Source organism: Pseudochaenichthys georgianus, chromosome 11 (assembly GCF_902827115.2).
Source record: "Pseudochaenichthys georgianus chromosome 11, fPseGeo1.2, whole genome shotgun sequence".
In the NCBI taxonomy this organism is placed as follows: Eukaryota; Metazoa; Chordata; class Actinopteri; order Perciformes; family Channichthyidae; genus Pseudochaenichthys; species Pseudochaenichthys georgianus.
This window is the reverse complement of record NC_047513.1, coordinates 19,427,072-19,445,799: the sequence shown is the minus strand read 5'-3', so window position 1 is coordinate 19,445,799 and position 18,728 is coordinate 19,427,072. Positions and strand designations below refer to the sequence as shown.

Here is an 18,728-nt window from a genome sequence, read left to right as displayed (position 1 = left end):
TACTGCAAAGGGTGAACTCTCGACAATTCAACAGAACTGAATGCATTATTGAACCTTTAATTCAGGGTACAACAAAGCAATATACTTCATCTTATCATTTGGTCTAGAAAGGCAACACTTAACACAAATGCATTGAGAAGATAAAAACTTGGACTGCATCTGTTCCATTTTGAAACCTTGATGCCATATCCCCTCACTGACAGGCTTTAAAGGAGGTCAGAGTCCCTAATGAAAGATATCGGCTGTTCAGACTCCAGAATATATAATGTAAAAATAAATGATCTTCAGTTTACTGGGCATCGGAAGGTAAACGTGTAGCATTTTTGTTAGAATAAAGATGTGACTCTTTTTGTACTTTTAATAACAGATGGGCAGAACCTTTGTTATTGAATTGCCTTTTAGTATGGGAGCAATCCTGATCACCCGGAGTGGACGCTCAAAGAAAAATCTGCTTTGTCTATGGTGCGGATCAATCTGCCACCATGTTGCAAGAAAGGCTTATTGATTTTTCTCCAATAATTGCATTCACTGCCAGCTGTGGCCCTGAGCTGTTAGCAATGTTATGGCAGAGAAACCTTTATGTAAGGCTGCACTGTGAATCACACTGTCGCTCTGGACGAGGGGGTAGGGGTACGTTTGTCTTTTTGGAGGGAGTAGAGAGTTGGATAGTAAAGATGTGAGAGGATGGTTGGTAGGAAGAAACATGAGGATAGTGGAGAACGACAGGATGGAAAGAAAGTTACTTCTCTCCGCTCTCCTGCTTAACTCTCTCCTGTCTTCTAAATTTCAATTGTCCTTCTCTTGATAGCCCTTGCCTACGTTCCTTTCTTCTGTCTTTTCATCTTCCCTCCCTAGCCTCTACACCAGGGGTCACATACAGACAAATATACAAAGGGCTGGGCCACTCGCTGGAGGTATATTGCCTCATAAGTTAAGTTTTAAGTCAGCAAAATTAATCAAATGTAGGTAAATGATGCTTGATACTTGAAAATGCCTTAAGAAAAAAACAGCCTATATCACAGCTCTACATAGGGTTTCATTTATGTTGTTGGCAGCTCATCCCTCAGTTTGCTTATAAGGGGAAATATGAAGCTATTGGGCCTTTTTTTTATCAACTAAGATTATGTTAGAAAATGTTTCCAACTTTAATTGACTTTATTTGAAAGTGGGCTTATTAACACATGAATACTACTGTGTAATATATGTTTACATATATATTTAAGAAGTACAATATAAGACAAGCAAAAGTTTCATTTGTGGGCCGTATTACATTATACTTTTAGAATTAGCTGAGGGCCGATTCAAAATGGCCCCCGGGCCTTAGTCTGGACACCCCTGCTCTAAATCTTCATTGCCAATTATTTTCTATTGTCTTAAACCTATTTTCGGGCCAAACAATGAATAACTCTAAAAATCAACAAAGTAAAAATGAATATACGATTTTTGGATTTCATTTATGTATTAAACTATGGACCATGGTTGCCCCCTAATATTTCATCTGTAAAATAAGACAATGCTAGCCAAATTGTACATACATTGGTCTTGTCGAACATTTAACACATGTTAAAAAATCCACCATTTCAGAGTTTTAATTATGCAAAAATAAACTTTATTGCAACGTATGATGAGCAGAGTAAATACTGCTACCCACAATGGAGAATGGTATTATGCAACTTAATTGATGAGTAAGGAAGCTGTTGAGCACAGAAACAGATAGAGTTCAGTAAAGTAGACCAAGTTATTCTTCAAACCAGGCGCTAAATAAGAATAGATGTGCAGATTTTGACAACTTGCACTGTGTGGTATACAGGAATTGAACAACCATAAATCAACTTGAAGTAAACACTAGTAAACTGCAAGTTTGTAAAAGAAAGCAGCTCACTCAAAAATAAACAAACAATGAATGAGTGAGTGAATGGATAAAATACTGTAATGCTATTCACATCATGGAAGAAATAAAAGTAACTCTTAAAATATGGACACTGTTTTGCAAAAGGCTGTTTAGAAGAAAAACATCTTCAGCTTTTAGTAACAACTTCACACATTTGCAGATAATACAAAAGAAAAATACATTTCATAAAAATATTACCACTTGCTTTTTTTCAATATGGCTTTTGGGCTGTGCAGTTCGAACCAAACATCGAGATTCATATATTATGGGTTCATCTTATTTTGAAGTTGTGCTTTTAAAAAGGTAAGTCTGAGTATTGTGGCCAAATGTTGAAAAATACATTCTCCTTTATGAATTATGAGCTCTTATTATAATTTTAAAATCAATTATTCCTTTGGTTACGTAAATCTTAAGTAATTAAAAAAGTAAAATGTCTAATATATAATTTCCCATTATGTTTGGGACATTTTAGGGAAAGGAAATCTATAATATTATTAGACTATTAGCAAATCTTAATCTTAAAAATAATAATTAATGTAATATAATTCCTTCAAAATAAACTCCAATTGCATCGTAATAACAAGGAAGCTTTTTCAAACGATAAACAATATTTCAAGTACTAGACCTGATTCAAAATAGAACATAAATATACATTTCATATACATAACAATGTTATCTGCACTTTTACAGGATAACGCCAAAGAATATTAGAAGTCAATAATAAATAAGGTGTGTGAACAAATGTGAGTTGTCGTCGTGCACTAGCACAAGACTCAGTAGTACAGTTACAATGAGAACAGGTGGAGTTAGGCGCTTACCTCGGGTCAGTTTTCCCACATCACAGTTGGGATGGAGGGAAATAAAACTGACCGAAAACATAACCCTTCATTCTGCAGCTTATCAGAAGAAAAGCTTCATTTCTAATCCTGTCGTTACCTCACATACTGTAAGAATGTACAGTAAATGTATGAGTCGCTCTCTACCTGGTAGGAAATTAGATTAACAAAAGAGTTTCTGTGGAGACCGGCCTGCTCGAACACATCAAGGCTCAAATGGTCAGCGCTGACTTTATCAAATGTCTTCTTGTGTCAGCTAGGTGCAAAAGAGTCACGTATGTACAGAGAAATTGCACTTGTTCAACTGCAAGTATGAGGAATCTCTGATATAAACTGCTGAGTGAGTGAAACGTGGGCACTGTGTTCACCAGTTTCCCCATTCAGTTTCTACTATCCCTCCACTGAAATAAACCCATGGTCAAAATCCTTTTAGACTGTAAACTGCTGTTAAGGTAGGGCTTTTAAACCAGAAAATCACTTCTTCCTCGAAAGCCAGTCTCAACGTATTATTGCCTCCCTGCCACAAAACGCACATCTTCCAATTGTACAAGAATCCCTGAAACACAAAATGGAACGTACTAGAAAACAGAACCAAAAATATCCTTTGAAAACAAGTGCTGTGTGAAATATGCCATATCTACATGCCTAACAACAGTGCACATCTCCCGAAAGCGCCAGAAAGCATCTCTTGTGATAGACAGTGTTTATACAAAGACCATGGTTAGTATATTGCGTGAAACAACTGACTGTGCAACAATCGAGATGATTATAAATCAGTGAGTAAGTGATGTAAGTGTGTTGTGCAGTGGTTTGTTGACTGAGCTTGTGTGAAGATGCATTTTTCAAAAATCGACTTTCCACGGTCTTTAAAGTAGCTTTCAGCATCTTTGTGTCCACTCAAATTTGTGCTCTCCAGTTTAATTCAGCGTGACCGGTCTGCCTGGCTCAGAAAGCAGGGGGAGGAAAGGGGGGAGTGTAGGGGTGTGTGAGAGTGGAGAAAATGGAGGAACGAGGAGTGTAAGTGTGCGTTCAGGAGGTGTTTAGGTTGTGTGTCCTCTGTGGTTAAGACCGTCGTGTTAGTTCCTTACAGGAGGCAGTATCAAGAACAGTGATCTAATGTGGCGGTGTGGAGATCCTTAAGTCTGCGCCAAAGAGCAGATCGAGAAAGAGATCAGTCACTGAGCAGCCCTGTGAGGCGTAGCTGTTCTCCGAGGTCAGGCTGAGATGTCTTTTGTGATGTTTTTCAGTGGCACGGTGGCTCAGAAGGCAGTGGTGACAGCGTTTCCTCGCCTCGTGCCAAGGCGGATGATTTCCCCCGGCACCGTGTCCAGCTGCTCGTACGCCAGCCGCCCCTCCTCACCTGCCACACACACAAGGGTCATTATAAACACTGCAACCCCAAGACAAATGACCTGCTACTAAAGATCAACGCAGTAGAGATTGATTTTGCAAGAGCAACTGAAGTTAGACACGAGAGCTTTCACATGATATTCACAAAGTAATTATTGCCATTGGTTCTGATAGTTGTAATCGCAAATTGCCTCTAGACAGCAATCAACCAAGAGAGGGACAGACAGAGAGAGGGAGTGAGTGTGAGAAACAAAAGGGATGAATGCAATTACTTTTATAGTTTTTGAAATATACTTACTTCTGGCAAAAGACTATCGTCTGAATTTGTATTCTGTTGTTTTAACTTGAAATTATTTGTTTTTAGCATACAACAACTTGAACATTAAGCTAGGTATAAAATGTGCTTTTTAAATAAAACAGCCTTGCCTTACAAATGACTTTTTAGAAGGTCAGATCTGGTTTGCAACCTCAGCATATTTATAAATATGCTGAAGAAAATACATTTGTTTTTGGATTTAACGAAACAGACAATATTAATGACTTTTAAGGCAAGAGGTATAGTTTGTGGCAGCTGAAACAAAACACAAGCTGAGCAACATTCGTTTTTCCATTAATGTGTTACTCACCAAATGTGAGCAGGGTTTCTATGGCGACATGGCGTAGCTCCTCATCAGCTGAGTCACACAGAGCGACCACCGCCTTGATGCTCTCTACTGCCTACAGACACACAGAAAGAGTAGCTAAATGAATCACAGTCAGTAAATGAGGGATGAATGATTACAGTGGCCATTTTACATAGACATATTATTATAACATGACAAAATGCGAAGCTATCTTTGAAATAGTATCAGTAGCTATAGTACAGCAGCTCCATATCCCCACAGTATCACGTCTGTATGTATGCCGTTAGAGGACACTGACCTGCAGACAGCTGAGAGCCGAGCAGGCCGCCCTCTGGCTCTGAACTCCAGCCTCTGACAGCGCGTGGGTGTAGCACTCCACTGCCTGTAGACACAAACATTAAAACATGGATTACAGCATCTGTCACAACTATTTCAGATGTTGTTTGCCTCCACACACATCTCTCTAACAGGCTCGATCACTACTCACTCTGGTCCTGAAGTGGCTGTTTGATGCAGAGCAGAGGTAGTCGGCTGCGGCCTTGTTGACCCGGGGGTCCTCCGCAGTGAGCAGGGAGGCGAGGGCCCTCAGGGAGCTGTTTCGGGGCCACAGCGAGGACACAGGCACCGCCTCCAGCTCCGCTACACACTGAGAGTAGTCCCCGCTGCATAGAGCCTCTGAAAACACCTCTGGGTACGACACACACACACACACACACACACACACACACACACACACACACACACACACACACACACACACACACACACACACACACACACACACACACACACACACACACACACACACGTCAAGAGATTTAAACCCAATTGTGATGCCCCTGTGGGTCCATCAGGAGAGAGGGTGTGGCTGTTCCGTCTGTGCTGCATTGGCTCCAGTGATTGCATTGATTACAGTAACTCAGGGCACCTGGGTCTGGTGTCCTGCAGCTATTTGAAGCCTCTCTGTTCTCGCTCTGCTTTCCCCTGCAGACACCTGGTGTTGTTGAGTATATATGGTTGTTACTTACTTTGTGCACCTCAACACTCTCACCCATACACATTCATGCAACCCTCACCCTGCATTTACACTACTGATACCACTGACGTCCACACCTCATGCCTTACTTATTGTTGCACTTCATTTAATTTGGATTGTTTCCTTTAAATAAACATGTTTTGTTAACCGTTGACATGGTGTGTCTCCTTTTTGTTGTGGCCTTTTGAGCCAGGTCATAACACCAATAATAATACTAAAATAGTTTTCAGTACCGATAATATTTTAGGTTAATTAATTATTCGATAAAATGCTAATTGAAAAAATCTATATCTGTTTCCAAGCTGATGATTTTCTTGATTTGTGAGTAAGAAACTCAAAGATATTCAGTTTATGATTTTAAATTAAAATACAGGATATTTCCATATTTGAGAGGCTGAAAAGAACATTTTTCTCAGATTTTTATAATGAATCATTTCAAAATAGCTTGTTTTACATTTGTGGAATAATGCATTAGTCGATAAATGGTTGCAGCTCTAGTTTACACATTACTGTATATAACCTGTAGACAGTAAAGCACAGGGACCTGTTTTGCACTGCAGTTTTGTGAATGTCTCCACTTTTGCTCACCTTCTCTGGCCAGATGCAGCAGGTGTGTCTCCATGTCCTGCAGCTCATGCTGTAAGATGTAGCAGTGGAACTGAAACACGGTCAGGACGTCCTGGGAGAGCTCAGCGGCGAGGGGACAGTGAGCCGACACCAGATCGCTCCTGTCCACCATCTCACCCACTACCAGACCAATCACTGGAGAGGAGAGAAAGAGATCAGAGGTCAGGGAAAATTGTTTTTAGCCAACTGGAACTGCACTTGCAGAGATCTATGAAATATTTACTATGGATTTACTATTCCATTTAGTCTCTTTAATTGTGTTTTATTTAGCATTTTTAAAACCACATTTGAAACTTGACATATTCTTTATTATTTGTCTGTGTCTCTTTTTCAGTTTTTATTAGATAACCTGGTTTTAAATGAGTTACAATCGTAATTTACCAGCACACATACATTAATAAAGGTCCATCTTATCTATATTAATGCCGATATGTATTTATGCGTATACATGTATACTTTGGTGCAAAAATCACTTGCTTTTTAAGTGCCATGTTAATACATTTGAAACTAAGCAGCGACAATGATTTCATCTTCCTTCCCCTGAAGGAAAACGGTTAAAACAAAATTAACAAATCAGTTAAAATCTAACAGTCATTGCTATTCCATTTTGCCCTTCGGCTTGTTTACAGAGAGTAAATAGAGATGATGAACCTGTGTCGGCGCTGTGTGGGTGTCTCTCCTGCAGCACTGCTGTGTAATGCTGATTCATGTGTTTGAACACTCGGTCCAGCGTGGTGTGGAACAGTCCTGCAGACCCGCTGCATTCTGACCACAGAGCCATCAGCTGGGGCCGCTCTGCCAGGCCCGGGAGCACTGAGGGAGAGGAGGACAAAACCAAGGTCAGACGCTCCAAACCCTCACATCAGAGAGTCCTTTCTGTTGTCAAGTAATCATTCTTTATAAAATACTAAATAATAAGTATAACCAGTGTTGGTGAGTAACTACAGTGGTCACATGCAATGCATTATGTAAACAAATTAACAAGATCAATTTAAAATGTCATCCGTTACAGTTACTGAGACAAATTACTTTGCTACTAAACAAAAGGATGGTGAATATTAAAAGGGTTATATATCCAAAGTTATTCTTTCCAGTAACAATATTATAAGTTAAATATAACAATCATTCTGTTGCTTGCATCTTTGTTCTTCCATCTTGTTTAACGGCCGTGAAATTATCAAAAACAGTTATCAAAAATAAAATCTACTAAGTGTACTGTGTAATCTGTAACTATTACATTTCAGCAGAAACCTTCCAAGCAATAGACAGCGTGGTATAAACTCTTAGATGACCTTTCTCAGATGCACTGTTGCACAGTAAACACACAAAAACATAAAACAGTTTTCACGTGTTGCTACCTACCGTCAGCAGCAGATGTAATGGATCCCAGTTGGTCCTCACTGAGCTCTGACAGCTCTTCTAACAGCTGACTCTGGGCGGACAGTTTTAGTAGAATACTGCGACGCTGCCACAAACCCAACCCGCTGCTCAACAGCTGTCATTACAGGAAGACAGAAAATACATGATGCGGTGAACTGTTTCATATCTAACTTTTACTTTGCGTGTATCATTCATACTTCAAAAACATCTACCTGAATGAGGTGATTGCAGTACTGCAGGTGGATGACGATCGCCACGTCCAGGTTCTCATTTCCTGTGGTGAGCGGCAGGGGGCTTCCTGCCACGCTGTTGCCCACCCCGGTGTCCTCTGTCAGGGCTTCACTCAGGTGACCTCTGGCCTCTGGATGCTGGCCACTGAGACACATACCAAGAGTCACCAGCAGGGGGCAGCAGGCAACACATAGAACAGTAATCTCTTGCACTAAATGGATCTCAATGGGGTCCTGCTATGATGCAAGATAATTCAGAATTTCTATCAAATCCTTTAGTCAATGAAGAGGCAGGCATTCAGTTACATTTAAATTATTCCAGATAATTTTTTGTGATAGCCTTACAAAAACATCTTGTTTCCATTTTCAGTGCAGACACTTCCAATAAGCAGATAAACCTTATTATACAACAACATGTACTTAGTGTAAATGTCGCTCCCACTCACCCGATCCTTCTCCATCAGCATCAAAGAGCGGAGACCTCTGTGGGGGGTGCTGAGGATGGTGTTTTCGTCTCCAGTGTCTTCGTCATCAAAGTCGGAGGTGTTGAGGAAGTCGAAACTCTCCAGAGCGCTCTCCACCGTCAGACTGAGGCTGGACGACCGGCTCCTGTGACCCGGGAGGCGACACTGTGAAGGAGGAGAGAGAGAGGGGGTAAATACCATAGGTAAATACTCATTAATTTATAAACCCTTTACCATTTCTACTTTATCAATTTTAGTGAGTTAAAGAGTGACTTGTTGTAGAACATTTGAATTATTATCTTCTTTCTTATTATGTTTATCTATATTACATTAGTATTTTCTTAATCAATTATATAATAATAATAATAATAATTGTATTTGTAAAGCACCTTCCATTGCTAAAAGTAATCCCAAAGTGCTACAAGGGGGCATAAATATACCTTTTTTTTTTTTAAAACACAAGTTTAATAAAAGGTTTTTAGGCCCTTCTTAAATGAGTTGGTCTGTGGAGTCCTCAGATGAGGAGCAGCTGCACATATATAATAATTAAATCCCATTTTATTTATTTATATGTTAGCCCTATATTTAAGCTTGAAGTAGTATAAGTCATAAACTGTTATTTAATTTAACTTGTGTGATTTTCCCTATATCCATAAATATTTTGTCATTGTTGGAGGGTGCCTAAGATCCAAGAATGTCCTGCCAATGACTGCTTTAATGTAATTGTTCTCTTCTAACCTGGAAACAATCTAAGATTTCCTAAGATCTTGTACAGGTATACATGTAAAATGGAGACAGAAAGGTTCAGTCACCTTGAGCAGATCCTCCAGGCGCATCACCTCCTGCTCCAGGTCCTGCAGCTCTCGGCAGCGGTGCGTCAGTGCCTCTAGCCTCATCAGCAGGCTGTGGATGGCCTCCTCCAGGCTGCTCTCCAGGAACGCTCTGCTCCCCCTCGCCCGCCCAGCTCGGACTCCCCCCCTCCCTCCGTCGAGCTCCCACCTGGCGACATGATTTCCGAAGAGGTCAGCCTTCTTACGAGCTGCCGGGTCAGGCTTCCCGCCTCCTCTGTGTCCAGTTCCACAGGTTTCAGCTCATCGGTGTGATCTAAGAACACGTCCTCTGGAGCCACCGTGCACAGCTGTCCGTCAGAGCAAGAGCGAGCGGAACCGCAGTTGGAATCAGAATTTCGTTGCGACTATGTGCGCTCCCACTCTGAGTCCTCTGCCACCTCGGCTTCTCCTCACTGGCGAGGCTGGCACTGGTGCGCCGACTTCCTCTGCTAGCCGTCTCCCCATCTTCTTCATACTCTTCTCCTCCTCCTCCTCTTCTTCTTCTTCCTCCTCCACTAAATGCTCCTCAGCAATGGAGTCTTCCCTTGTAGGCAGGATTTGCGTCGACGATAGGTCTATTTCTGGGGGGGTGACTGTGATCTCAGGGTTGGACTGGCCGTGGGAGCTCGGGGCCGGGCTGGGCGAGGAACCGGAGGTGTCCGAGAAGGTGAAGGAGAGACGCTTACACTCTGCCACGCCGCAGCCACCGTTCTCAAACATGTCATCTGGTAGAGTGGACTGAAGGGGACAGACAGCGCAGTCAGTATGTGTCACAAAATAGATGGAAGATTAAGAAATAGCTTCAAATCAGTGCAGTCGAGATGAAAAAAGTTCAAAGAGACAGTTTGAAAAACAGATTGCAGACACTACAAATCCAGTCTCACTCTACTTTTCTTTCTGAATTCTAATGACCAGATCTAACAACCAAGATAGATCACACTTAGGTAACAAGAATACATGCAAAGAGTGCACCTGCAGCCCAGAGAAATGGACAGGACAAGCCCCAGTGTATCCACACCAGCAGAAAAGACTACATCCCCATTGTGTCAATGAGGAAGGGGGCACACACAGTCAGGTAAGGAGGGTGAGGGGCCGCAACACACTCACATAGACCTCCGACTGGATTTGGGCCTTGGCCGGAGAGAGGCCAGGTCACCAAACGAGCGACTGCGCCTGAGCTTCTCTAGCAGGGTTTCTCGGAGCATGTGCAGGAAGGAGAGGCGCTGGCGTTCCACGGGTATATGGCCGCCACTTCTTTACACAATGCACGCAGGCATTTGTGGACAAGGTGTTGGGTATTCGAGTTAGGGGCAGGTGAGTGAGATTGCAGGAGGGATGGAATAAACGTGTAAAGTGGGACAGAGTGTGGGTAAGTGGGGTTTTGCGTGGAAATGCAAGGAGAGGAGAGGAGGATAGCAGGGACACGGGGAGGGTTAGTTTAGGGGTAGCACTGGCGTTTTCTAACACAAGCATTAGTCAAGCTATTAGTCTGGTAAAGTGTGCAGGGACTATGGAGGTGTAAAATACATAAAGTCATCTCTTTTACTACAATTTCACCTTGATGTAGCCTAAAACACAAAGTGCTGATGTTTCTTTACTAGTCTAGATGATGAATGATCTCAGTTCTTACAAAAACCACGACACTGATGAAGCTAAAGGAGTTTTACTCACGAAAAAGGAGTTCTCCTGGAAGGTGGGGTCTCCGGTGTGCCCTGGCTGTAGACGGACACTCGTCTCTGCAGGCGCTGTGGCTTTGCTCACGTTACCAGAGGACAGACTCAGGTCCTCGACATCGAAGGGGCTAAAGGGGGGAATGAAACAAGAAGATTGTTATGCCATTTATCAATACCTACCATGTACTATTGAAGGGATTTGGTTTTGTCAGAGCGGAGGATTTATTTGCTTAGTTATCTTCCATAGATTGTAATAACAATTTTTTCCACCAGATTGGCAGAACAACCATAAAACATGTAATTGAATTCATAGATACGACCTAATAAAGGTTATCATAGGTGTTTGCTGGCAGTTTTGCTTGCGAAGAGAGATATTGACTGTGCATGCATTTAAATTGATTATTTAAAGTTGACTGAAAATAAATAAAATACATCTTTTAAAGCTATATTAGCTCAAATTAGCCTCCTGGTGACAGTGGTAAATACATCTTATGTTTATCCTTGCATGCCTCCACAGAAAACGTCCAAATCAAAAATTGGAAAAAAGTCCTGATTAATTGAAGAAAATTAGTATAGATTTTAAAAAAAAAAAAAAAAAGCAAAAACTATATCAACCATCAGTTTGCAAACATGACCTGTGCATAATAATCTAAGCCAAAGTCATTTATCCAGAATGACCACATCTTCTCAAAACACACACTTTCAATAAAGACTTTCTATTTAAAACACTTCTGCACGCAGCTCCGATTGAGTTCTCTTGGATATGTTGTTCACTGTGGGGTCATGCGAGAGAAGTCAAGGTAACATGGAGATATGAATTGATAAACCTATGGTAATTTTAGGGATAAGGTTTTCCTTTTTAAAGAAACCAACTAACTGAATAACACTTTAGTGAAGCAAACCATGATGGATAACATGAAATGTGACCTGCTTGCTGTACGTATTAAAGTCTACTTACTACCACGTGACCTCCAGGTTGTTAGTTGTTATGGTCCCCAGGGTCGTGACGTCCACAGCGACCACCTGAGGCATGGCAGTGAAAAGCTCCTTGGTCTCACAGATCACGCTGCCCACCAGCATGTGAGTGGCCAGGCCCTTCAGCTCTGTCACCTGATGGAGGAACAAAGACACTTTTATGTACTACTGTCATTTTCCTAACCGTACACGGTGATAGTTTACTGAAGTTTTTTGAACCTGGATGTCTACCTTAATGTTAATGAGGTCAGTGATGAGAGGCATGAAGATCATCTCGTCTCCGTCCCAGCTCTGTCTGGAGTTCCCTTCAATTCTTCCCTTCAACTTCCACCGCTGGCGACCGTACCGCATGAAGATCTAAAGTTAGGAGAGAATAGGAAAGTAAGCCTGAAGCCAGAGGAAGGACAATTCTTTAATGAGATATATATATATATAAGATATACTTTATGGCAAAAAAACTTAAAAGTGATGTAAAAAGTATTCAGATTCTTTACTCAAATAAAGATAGCAATACCATTAAAGATCTTACTTCAGTTAAAGTATAAGCACAAAGTATACCAAAAGTTAAAGTACTCTGCCCATTTCAGAAACATATATTTCTAGTATTTGATTATAATTAATAATGCATTATGTGTTCACTACATATCAGAGGGAAATATTGTACAGTGGTGAAGTTGGCGTATAAGGTAGCATAACAATGGAAATACAGGTATCTAAGGACCTTACTGAATTACAGTACTTGAGTAAATGTATTTAGTTACTTTCCACTACTTGATGGGTCTCGTTATAGGATTCGATTCAGCTGAAATCTACCAAATTCTACTTTTTGCTTGTGTACATTTTTATGTCTTAACTAAATGGTTTTGCAATATTTCACACATAGATTCCAAGTTGCTGTAACAGCCATGTGTTACAGCACAAAATAACAACTTGCCTCATACTGATCTCCAGGACAGAGCCGAGCAAAGCCTGCCAAACCTGGGAGAGAGAAGAGAAATCCATTGGTTTAGAAACTTTTAAGAAGACAAGCCGAATATCTATGTTTTGTTTTTCAGGAGACTTTAGTGTTTAGCTTTATTTTACAATGTAGGTTTTAAGTGTAGTACACATTTCTTTTAATGGAAATAAACTACAAAGGTATGACCTTTCTGTTACATAATGATGAACTCTAAGTGTTCTAGTTGAAAAAGGAGTGTGAGCATGCTCCAAACAGGAGGTAGGTTGTGTAGTGATGATCAGCTGTCAGCTCACAACATCCTGTAGACAGCAGAGCATTAATGAACCCCGGTTGTGAGTGGGTTTACTTGTCATATTCCTTACCTTTCATTCTGATATGAAACTCTCCGAGCAGGTTCTCCAGTTCGCTCTCGAACGTGCTCATGTTCTGCAGAATTGAGTGAGAGATAACACCGATCACATAAACAGCCCTTTGTTTCGCAAGTCAAGGACAACAATAGTAATCAAGTTATCTGAAGAGACTTTGACTGTCAACAGTAAGCTGCAGAGGAGGCAGGACGGCCGGCGTAAGCCCTGCAGACAGGTGATGACAGATGTGTGTGTTTTCAAGATTTAAAGGTCACACTTTAAGTATGTGACAATACATTGTCAGTGTTTACAAATTACAGTAAACAGTCATTTGCATCAGGTGTTTAAGAATGTTGTGGGTGTTGTCCTCTTTGAGCCAATGTTTATTGGATATTTTAGTTCAAGTAAGCTGCATCAACAGCTTTTAAATCACATTAAAAGGTATAGGGTTCATGTATGTTTTGTATATTTAGCAGTTTGGTTGAAATTGGGTACTGTTTCCCTGCTATTAGATAGTATGTTTGTTTATATGACTTTACATTTAGATTGTATGGAGCCAAGAGGGCTGCCCCCTATTTCTCTTGAGCAGTTGGCCACTTTTAAACACTGCGATATGCCAGTACCTCGGTGTATTCCTTGTAGCGACGGTTGACCTCTGCGATGCTGTCCTTGGTGCCTTTAGTGGAGGGAGAGGAGGAGAAGGCCTGCTTCATCCGGCTGGCTCCATCCCTCAGACGGCACTGGATGCAGAAGGCCTCGTACAGCTCGTCCACCTGAAAGCACACACAGAGTACCTCCATCTTTAATGAACGTTACACAAGGAAGAAGCCAATAGTATGTATATTCCATTGCAAACTCTCATGTTCATTCGTGGAAAGGGAAACTTCAGACTCCAGAAAAAAGAAAATAAACTGTAAAGGTAAAGATAACGAACGGGTTGATAGCAAAATAAAAGAGAAAGTCAGATATAAAGGACAGTTATCAAGAGAGATGAGACAAGACAGAGATACACTGAGGAGAAGCAGCAGTGAGCAGATACAGCTGGTATGTTTCAGTGTGACTGTTTTCTCCAGTGGCAGATGCTTATTCCGTCCAAGTCTGCAAGCCCAGTGGGACACTCCCAAAGAGGGGGGAACAACAGACGGCGTTTAGAGCTCATTTGGAGCCCGATTTCAGTTTGCAGCACCAGCCTGATCTAACCCAAAACCCACAGGGAGAGGGAACGAGTCCATCCACATCCTGCCGCCTTACTGTGGAGCTGAAACGTTGGAGTTTCAACTGGAATGAGTCATCAAGATAAGATTATGTTGTAACCACAACACTAATAGTTTAATTTAACCCAATGGGGACTTTTCTGGAAAGAGAATGAAGCTTGTGTGGTCTGAACTCTGAGGGCTACTTTCCTAGATCTTACAAGATTCTGAATAATTATTAATATCTTAAATGTTTTTCTTGTTCTCTCGATGTGTTTTCATTTTAACTGAAACATTTTGGTCACCTGAAAATGTTTTTCAGAATTAAAATGGTACTTTGGTCCATCATCTTGTGCCAATGTTGGTTGCAAAAATATGTCACAAATGGGTGACATCACATTGACTATATCAACTTCTTGTGTAGTCTATGATGAAAACTAGATGTGTTGGGGTCATGTTGGACTAGGGAAAGTAGGGTACGAATAAATGTCTGCCTAAAGTCTTAGTGCAATCCCATATACAATACAACTGCATCAGTTAAACTTGGAAATGTCCCAAACATAATTAAGAGTCCAAACATAATTAGGGGTCCATTCATTCTCTAATTTTGCCGAGTCATCTCACAGAAACCACAATTCACCAGCAGACCAGATTTTCCGCATCCTGTCTCCATAATTTCCTGCCTTCCCTGAATTCATATCTGATTGAAGTGGCAGCCGGGCAAAACAAAACACCTCTGGTGCGCCTCATCAAAAGGAAATGTTGCAGGCTGCCTGGCGAGGACGCTGAAATATTGATGCCTCGCGCTCTTTATGGCACTCATTAGGGAGAAGTGGGAGAAAATGGGCCATTTGGGCTCCTGCCGTAGGTAAATGATGCTTGATACTTGAAAATGCCTTAAGAAAAAAACAGCCTATATCACAGCTCTACATAGGGTTTCATTTATGTTGTTGGCAGCTCATCCCTCAGTTTGCTTATAAGGGGAAATATGAAGCTATTGGGCTTTTTTTTATCAACTAAGATTTGTTAGAAAATGTTTTCAGCTTAAATTGACTTTATTTGAAAGTGGTCGTATTAACACATGAATACTACTGTGTAATATATGTTTGCATATATATTTAAGAAGTACAATATAAGACGTTTCATTTGTGGGCCGTATTTCATTATACTTTTTGAATTAGCTGAGGGCCGATTCAAAATGGCCCCCGGGCCGTAGTTTGGACACCCCTGCTCTAAATCTTCATTGCCAATTATTTCTATTGTCTTAAACCTATTTTCGGGCCAAACAATGAATAACTCTAAAAATCAACAAAGTAAAAATGAATATACGATTTTTGGATTTCATTTATGTATTAAACTATGGACCATGGTTGCCCCCTAATATTTCATCTGTAAAATAAGACAATGCTAGCCAAATTGTACATACATTGGTCTTGTCGAACATTTAACACATGTTAAAAAAATCCACCATTTCAGAGTTTTAATTATGCAAAAATAAACTTTATTGCAACGTATGATGAGCAGAGTAAATACTGCTACCCACAATGGAGAATGGTATTATGCAACTTAATTGATGAGTAAGGAAGCTGTTGAGCACAGAAACAGATAGAGTTCAGTAAAGTAGACCAAGTTATTCTTCAAACCAGGCGCTAAATAAGAATAGATGTGCAGATTTTGACAACTTGCACTGTGTGGTATACAGGAATTGAACAACCATAAATCAACTTGAAAGTAACACTAGTAAACTGCAAGTTTGTAAAAGAAAGCAGCTCACTCAAAAATAAACAAACAATGAATGAGTGAGTGAATGGATAAAATACTGTAATGCTATTCACATCATGGAAGAAATAAAAGTAACTCTTAAAATATGGACACTGTTTTGCAAAAGGCTGTTTAGAAGAAAAAACATCTTCAGCTTTTAGTAACAACTTCACACATTGCAGATAATACAAAGAAAAATACATTTCATAAAAATATTACCACTTGCTTTTTTTTCAATATGGCTTTTGGGCTGTGCAGTTCGAACCAAACATCGAGATTCATATATTATGGGTTCATCTTATTTTGAAGTTGTGCTTTTAAAAAGGTAAGTCTGAGTATTGTGGCCAAATGTTGAAAAATACATTCTCCTTTATGAATTATGAGCTCTTATTATAATTTTAAAATCAATTATTCCTTTGGTTACGTAAATCTTAAGTAATTAAAAAAGTAAAATGTCTAATATATAATTTCCCATTATGTTTGGGACATTTTAGGGAAAGGAAATCTATAATATTATTAGACTATTAGCAAATTTTAATCTTAAAAATAATAATTAATGTAATATAATTCCTTCAAAATAAACTCCAATTGCATCGTAATAACAAGGAAGCTTTTTCAAACGATAAACAATATTTCAAGTACTAGACCTGATTCAAAATAGAACATAAATATACATTTCATATACATAACAATGTTATCTGCACTTTTACAGGATAACGCCAAAGAATATTAGAAGTCAATAATAAATAAGGTGTGTGAACAAATGTGAGTTGTCGTCGTGCACTAGCACAAGACTCAGTAGTACAGTTACAATGAGAACAGGTGGAGTTAGGCGCTTACCTCGGGTCAGTTTCCCACATCACAGTTGGGATGGAGGGAAATAAAACTGACCGAAAACATAACCCTTCATTCTGCAGCTTATCAGAAGAAAAGCTTCATTTCTAATCCTGTCGTTACCTCACATACTGTAAGAATGTACAGTAAATGTATGAGTCGCTCTCTACCTGGTAGGAAATTAGATTAACAAAAGAGTTTCTGTGGAGACCGGCCTGCTCGAAACACATCAAGGCTCAAATGGTCAGCGCTGACTTTATCAAATGTCTTCTTGTGTCAGCTAGGTGCAAAAGAGTCACGTATGTACAGAGAAATTGCACTTGTTCAACTGCAAGTATGAGGAATCTCTGATATAAACTGCTGAGTGAGTGAAACGTGGGCACTGTGTTCACCAGTTTCCCCATTCAGTTTCTACTATCCCTCCACTGAAATAAACCCATGGTCAAAATCCTTTTAGACTGTAAACTGCTGTTAAGGTAGGGCTTTTAAACCAGAAAATCACTTCTTCCTCGAAAGCCAGTCTCAACGTATTATTGCCTCCCTGCCACAAAACGCACATCTTCCAATTGTACAAGAATCCCTGAAACACAAAATGGAACGTACTAGAAAACAGAACCAAAAATATCCTTTGAAAACAAGTGCTGTGTGAAATATGCCATATCTACATGCCTAACAACAGTGCACATCTCCCGAAAGCGCCAGAAAGCATCTCTTGTGATAGACAGTGTTTATACAAAGACCATGGTTAGTATATTGCGTGAAACAACTGACTGTGCAACAATCGAGATGATTATAAATCAGTGAGTAAGTGATGTAAGTGTGTTGTGCAGTGGTTTGTTTGACTGAGCTTGTGTGAAGATGCATTTTTCAAAAATCGACTTTCCACGGTCTTTAAAGTAGCTTTCAGCATCTTTGTGTCCACTCAAATTTGTGCTCTCCAGTTTAATTCAGCGTGACCGGTCTGCCTGGCTCAGAAAGCAGGGGGAGGAAAGGGGGGAGTGTAGGGGGTGTGTGAGAGTGGAGAAAATGGAGGAACGAGGAGTGTAAGTGTGCGTTCAGGAGGTGTTTAGGTTGTGTGTCCTCTGTGGTTAAGACCGTCGTGTTAGTTCCTTACAGGAGGCAGTATCAAGAACAGTGATCTAATGTGGCGGTGTGGAGATCCTTAAGTCTGCGCCAAAGAGCAGATCGAGAAAGAGATCAGTCACTGAGCAGCCCTGTGAGGCGTAGCTGTTCTCCGAGGTCAGGCTGAGATGTCTTTTGTGATGTTTTTCAGTGGCACGGTGGCTCAGAAGGCAGTGGTGACAGCGTTTCCTCGCCGCGTGCCAAGGCGGATGATTTCCCCCGGCACCGTGTCCAGCTGCTCGTACGCCAGCCGCCCCTCCTCACCTGCCACACACACAAGGGTCATTATAAACACTGCAACCCCAAGACAAATGACCTGCTACTAAAGATCAACGCAGTAGAGATTGATTTTGCAAGAGCAACTGAAGTTAGACACGAGAGCTTTCACATGATATTCACAAAGTAATTATTGCCATTGGTTCTGATAGTTGTAATCGCAAATTGCCTCTAGACAGCAATCAACCAAGAGAGGGACAGACAGAGAGAGGGAGTGAGTGTGAGAAACAAAAGGGATGAATGCAATTACTTTTATAGTTTTTGAAATATACTTACTTCTGGCAAAAGACTATCGTCTGAATTTGTATTCTGTTGTTTTAAC

General features: G+C 40.6%; 1 protein-coding gene and 1 pseudogene across 5 annotated transcripts in view; both read right to left on the bottom strand.

The window, feature by feature from the left end:
* Positions 1 to 1,586: 1,586 nt before the first annotated feature.
* Positions 1,587 to 14,049, bottom strand: LOC117455152 (rho family-interacting cell polarization regulator 2-like; annotated as a pseudogene).
* Positions 14,050 to 16,397: 2,348 nt separating this feature from the next.
* Positions 16,398 to 18,728, bottom strand: part of ripor2 (RHO family interacting cell polarization regulator 2) — a 61,490-nt gene continuing 59,159 nt past the window's right edge. For all 5 annotated transcript variants that reach the window (XM_034094319.2, XM_034094317.2, XM_034094318.2 and 2 more), the window contains one exon: positions 16,398 to 18,394. In XM_034094319.2, coding sequence (XP_033950210.1) covers positions 18,294 to 18,394 — 101 coding nt within the window. In that variant the 3' untranslated portion in view covers positions 16,398 to 18,293. The remainder of the gene's footprint in view (positions 18,395 to 18,728) is intronic.